At 41.2% G+C, this 6000-nt stretch overlaps 1 protein-coding gene across 2 annotated transcripts in view; it reads right to left on the reverse strand.

Annotated features, from left to right (window-relative positions):
• Positions 1-2653: 2653 nt before the first annotated feature.
• Smim8 (small integral membrane protein 8) overlaps positions 2654-6000 on the reverse strand; it is a 9965-nt gene continuing 6618 nt past the window's right edge. For both annotated transcript variants that reach the window (XM_021160946.2, XM_021160945.2), the window contains exons 2-3: positions 5254-5410; positions 2654-3133 (exon numbers count right to left, since the gene is read on the reverse strand). In XM_021160946.2, coding sequence (XP_021016605.1) covers positions 2975-3133; positions 5254-5388 — 294 coding nt within the window. In that variant the 5' untranslated portion in view covers positions 5389-5410 and the 3' untranslated portion in view covers positions 2654-2974. The remainder of the gene's footprint in view (positions 3134-5253; positions 5411-6000) is intronic.

Raw genomic sequence — 6000 nt, forward strand, 5'->3', positions numbered from 1 at the left:
AGTCATTTTATTGTTCCTTTTTTTAAAGACATTTTTTGACTTGACCCTAGGTTTCTGTGATATCTTGTCTCTGGTCTTGGTCACCTAAGCAGTGTCAGGCATGGGTTCCATCTCCTGAAATGGACTCTAAGTCAAATCAGACAGGTTGGTGTCTTAGGGTTTCATTGCTGTGAAGAGACACCATGACCATGGCAACTCTTATTTAAAAAAAAAAAAAAAAAAAACAAAGACAAGCCACTTAATTGGGACTGGAGGGGTTTAGTCCATTATCATCATGGTGAGAAGCATGGCAGAGTGCATGCAGGCATGATGCTAAAAAGGGAACTGAGAGTTCTACCTCTTGATCTGCAGGCAGCAGGAGACTGTGTACTACACTGTGAATAGCTTGAGCATAGGGGACCCCAAAGCCAGCCCCCATAGTGACACATTTCCTCCACCAAGGCCATATCTATTCCAGCAAGGCCACACTTCCTAATATTGCCACTCCCTATGGGCCAAGCATTCAAACACAGGAGTCTATGGGGGGTCATTCCTATTCAAAGCACAACTGGTTGCTTTCACAAGCTGAGTCACCATTGCCCTAACATACTTTGTAGTCAGTACAGCAAAGGGTTTGTGGCTGGGCTGGTGTTTACGTTTCTTTTTTGGTAGCCTGCAGAATACTTTCCCATTCCAAAGACACTAGAATATAGGGTGAAGGTTCTCTGAAGACACCAGCTCAACCTCTCCATGTTCAATGAGCTCTGTGGATGTTGTCTTCAGCAATGGGGCCTGGCTATCAGTTTGTGGACCGCAACCTGTAGTCTTGGCAACAGCCTGGGTTGTTTGGAGATTCCCATGGCACCCTTTGTCTAACAACTCAATTGGATGCACCCCAGTACTGAAAGTCTCATTTGATGGCAAGAGCTGGCCAGTTGGGACTCCATCTCCTCCATTATTTGGAGACTTTATTAAAATCACCATTATATATTTTAGGAAGTTTCCTCTACACTAGGTTTCCATACCACCTCTCAAATGCCCCTCTATTCTAGATGTCTCTCCCCATACATCCTCCCCCTGCCCACTTCACCCGTAGCCCATCCATAAAATCTACTTACTCTCTCCCTCCCAGGGAGATCCATGTGGCATCAGCACCCCAGTTCCTTCCTCTATACCTAACCTCTCTGGGTCTATGGATTGTATCTTGGTTATCATTTGCTTAGTGGTTAACATCCACATATAGGCCAATGCATACCATGTTTGTAATACATACCATGTTTGTAATACATGTTTGTCTTTCTGGGTCTGAGTTTCCTTACCAGAAAAGCTTTATTATTAATATACCACCAATAGACATAAAACCCCAACAGTCCCCGGCCCCAGTGAGGGAGTTGAAAAAAACATTAACAGAAAGAGCCTACGCTAAGGAGTCAGAAATTTTGTGATGTGCCATCTCTGCTTTGGTGCCCAGAAGCAAGTGTAAGACTCTTTAAGGCTTCCAAAGCTTTGGAAAGCCCAGGATCATTTTTGAGAGGACTCCTCAGGGTTCTGCCTGGTGGTCCCTCTTGGTGTTGAGTGGTAACTCTTGTACCCAATTCTTGTACTAGAGGTTGGTTAAACTAATACTTCCACCCCAATCCTTGGTTCCTTGAGTTGTACACAGACTACAGCTTCAATCGCTGAGCCTCAGACAACCACTTGAGCGTCATCTTATTTATGCCTTTCCTCAAAGAACCAAATCCTAACGTCTCCTTTTGTCAGTTTGAGCGCGTCAGCCAGGCCTCCAGAGACTCCTCCTTAGGGAGGTAGTCTTTCTTGAAGCAGTTTTTTAGCTCCTGGAACTGCTCATAGGTGAACCCAGATTTTCCATCCCAGCAGGACAAACTCTGAGTTGTCTCCATCTCAGATACTTCTATCTTGGCTGCAGCTCACTCCATATCCATACTTCTATGGAGGGACATCTAGGCTGTTTCCAGTTTCTGGCTATTATGCATAAAGCAGCAATGAACATGGTTGAGCAAGTGTCTCTGTAGAAGGATGTAGAGTCCTTTGGGTATACACTCAAGAGTGGTATACCTGGATCTTGAGGCACGTGGATTCCTATCTTTCTGTGGAACTGCCCTATTTATTTCTATAGTGGCTATACAAATTTGCACACACCCCCAGCAATAGATGAGTGTTTCTCTTATTCCATATTCTTAGCGGCATGAACTATCAACTTATGCTATTGATCTTAGCCATTTGAGAGGTGTAAGATGGAATCTCAAAGTAGTATTGATTTGCATTTCCCTGGTGGCTAAGGATGTTGAACATTTCCTTAAATGTTTCTCAGCCTCTATTGAGAATTCTGTTTAGATTTGTACCGTTTTTAATTGGATACAGTTTCTTGATTTCTTTTTTATACTTAGGATATTAGTCCTCTATTGAATGTGGAGTTGGTAAAGTCTTTCCCCATTCCATAGGCTACTGCTTTGTCCAAATGACAGTGCCCTTTGCCTCATGGAAGTTTTTCAGTTTCACGAGATCCCATTTATTGAAGATCTTAGTGCTTATACTAATGCTGTTGTGTTCAAAAAGTCCTCTTCTGTGCCAGTGCACTCAGGATATCACCCACTTGCTCTTCTACTGGGTTCAGTATTACAACTGTTTTAAAAGAAAAACTCAAACCACTTTGTTTTATTCTTTCATTTAATTATGATTTTAGTAACTGAAGGGGTTGTCTTCTCTACTAAACAGTAAAGCATTGCTGCAAAGGCACAATCCACTTTAAAACATTAGAAACTCCATGCAAATGTAACAGTACTGGGTACTTTTATTATACAGAATTTAATACCTTCAGCTGGAATGAGACTAAACTCAGCACAGTGGACTACTTTCGATTTTATATTCTCCCTTGTTAACATATTATGGAACAAGAAACAATTCTGTGCACTAACAGTCTTTCTTTCAAAGGTGTCGGAGTCTATAATAACACTCCACCTGAAGGAAGCAGCAGTTAGTCCCACTTGGATGTTTTTCTCCTCATGTACCGATGCCCTTCACTGTCAATGGCTTCATAGAGGTCCTTTCTGTTCTCTTGAGTTGCATGCAGATAACCAATGTAAGCCACACAAAGTGAAAGGGTTACCAATCCAAAAGCCATCACAGGTTTGTTCTGCCAAAGAAAAAGAAGTGTGAAGTGTCAGTAAGACTAATGATTTAAGGAGAGCACTTCCCTTTTGGCATGACAAGTCATGATTGCCACTCCGGCATTCTAACGCTGGCATTTTCATTCATTTGATAGTTACAATCATTTATCCAATCAGCTTAAAGTTACAACCATTTATCCAATCAGCTTAACTGCTGAGTAATTACAGGAGATATAAGACTCTTGCTTTTCATCTCCAGCTTTCTTTCTGTGGCCTGGACAACTTAGGCTTCTGCTCCAGGAAGGTGAGAGGCCACTGAGGAGGGAGGCATGGGGCTATTCTGGAGCTGTCACCTCTCTGAACTGCAACTGCAACTTAGTTTACTTTATTAGAACTTGAGGAATGTGGTACACATGCTATTTCTCTTGCCCAGCACATGGACAACTGTCACAGAAACCTTTCATAACTTATATAATGCACAGCAATGGAAACATAAGACCCTCTGCTTAGGGAACCTACACTATTCAAGAAATGTAGCAATTGAAACAGATAGTATGCTGTTTTAAGTACCCTGAAGTATTGCTGGGAGACTCAAAACTCTTAAAATCAAAGTGATATAGTGTAGAGAGCTCTTGGTGCCCCTTCAAGGATACTCACAAGAATATTTACATTGGGCTAGGACAAGGAAGTATGCTCAGGCAAGAATTTGACACTGGGCCTCACACTTGCTAGGGTCATGTTATAATGGTGTCTAACTGCCTTTTTTTTTTTTTCTTCTTTAATCCTCACTCCCTTCCTCGAGACCCTGTTGACTGACAGAGCTAGCTCATTTAATAGAGCTTTGAATTAAAGAGATGGAAAGTTTCAAGAGAAGTACTTGTCTATCTTTGCAATCCTTGTAAATATATAAATCAGACGTGCCTACCTTTGCACATGTTTACACTCATTAAATTGTTTTTTCTTGGATGATGCACATGCATGGTAGCAATACAATTAGTATAATAGCTTCCGCTTCCATGCCTCCTATATTAATTAATCCCCCTTGCCCATGGAGGATACATTTTAAGAACCTCAGTAAATACCTAAAACCAAAGATGGTACCAGACCCTCATACAGCATGAACTGTAGTTTTCTTGTAACACTTGTCTATGATAAAGTTTGATTTGTAAACTAAACACAACGCACAATTAACAACAATAATAAAATAGAACAATTATAACAGAGTAAGCAATTTTATGTTCTTTTCCTCTTTGGTCAAAACAAATATTAATATTTAGGGGTCATGGTTGAGAGAGAGCCTAGAAAGAAAAACACAAGGGGGAAGTACTGTATAATTATTTTCTCAAAGCTTAGTCTCAAAATAAGTGTCTTTTTTTTTTTTTTCAATCTGGATAAACATCTAGGAAAGGCTACAAGCTCAGAGGAGTTTAAATTTGCCACTATGAAACATCTTCAACAACTGAAATTACATGAAAGCTAAGGGTTTTTTTTTGTTTTGTTTTTTGTTTTGTTTGTTTGTTTGTTTTTCCAGACAGGGTTTCTCTGTGTAGACCTGGCTGTCCTGGAACTCACTTTGTAGACCAGGCTGGCCTCGAACTCAGAAATCTGCCTGCCTCTGGCTCCCGAGTGCTGGGATTAAAGGCATGCCCCACCACGCCCAGCTCAGCTAAGGGTTTTTAAATCCTTTAATGACTTAATTAAGTTGTTTAGCTTTAGAACAATTTATAGTCACAACTATTATTAAAATTCATATCAAGTATGAACTAATTCAATAATTATATTTAAATTTTTATTTCATTTATAAGTAGAATTTATATTTTAAAATAAAATTCATTAAATGAAATACATTCACTAGTTTGCAACACCAATAGAGATAAATTACCTACCTCCGAAACAGTATATAAATACATGTTTTGGAGTTTTCCATGTGACAGAGCATTTAAAATTTCCTTTTACCTTCTAAGACAGGTTATAGCCCCAGGCTGGCCTCGAACCCTGTTTAATCTCCTGCCTATTCTCCCAAGGGCTAGGATTATGGGTACATGCCACCATGACCAGCTTAGGGTCTTCTTAGTCGGCATAAAATTTCCTCCCCATACACCAAAGCTACAGGAAAGCGAACGAGTCTCCTGGATGTTTTTCTTACGGGTTTAATGAAGAGCTCGGGATTCACAGCTCGAAATAAGGTGGTTGTGTGCGTCCCTCGGAGGCCTGGGCTTTCAAAGTTTTTCTCTTTTAACGGTTCTTTTTTAACTGTTGGAGGATCAGGTGCTGAAGACATCTTGGCTACTGAAGATTACTACCTAAAAAAAAAAAAAAGTGTTTATTTATTTTCTTTGTACTGTTTGTTTGTTTGTCTGTTTGTTTGTTTTTCCAGACAGGGTTTCTCTGTGTAGCCCTGGCTGTCCTGGAACTCACTCTGTAGATCAGGCTGGCCTCGAACTCAGAAATCTGCCTGCATCTGGCTCCTGAGTGCTGGGATTAAAGGTGTGTGCCACCATGCCTGGCTTCTGTAATTATTTTTCAATAAACTTCTCTTGTTTATTTGAGACAGTCTTGCTATGCAGCTTTGGCTGGCCTGGGACTCCCTACCAGACCTTGTCAGCCCTGAACTCACAGAGCCCTGGGGGGTGGGGCGGGACAGCCCCAGCTGTTGTTCTTGCTTGTTCTTGGGTCTTCTTGAGGCAGCAGAGGAGGAAGAGCATCAGTGGGGGTTATGAGATTTTCAGGTTGCTGCATAATAATAAAATATTTATCTGCCTTAAGTCTACAGTGACTTTGCTGAGTGAGGTAGCTGACCTGCCTGTCTGAGTTCCTCAGAGGCCAGAAACTGTTTAGCACCTCATCATAAAACAGCAGGGGGGGCTGGTGAGATGGCTCAGTGGGTAAGAGC

The sequence above is a fragment of the Mus caroli genome, chromosome 4 (genome assembly GCF_900094665.2).
Source record: "Mus caroli chromosome 4, CAROLI_EIJ_v1.1, whole genome shotgun sequence".
NCBI classification, from domain to species: Eukaryota; Metazoa; Chordata; class Mammalia; order Rodentia; family Muridae; genus Mus; species Mus caroli.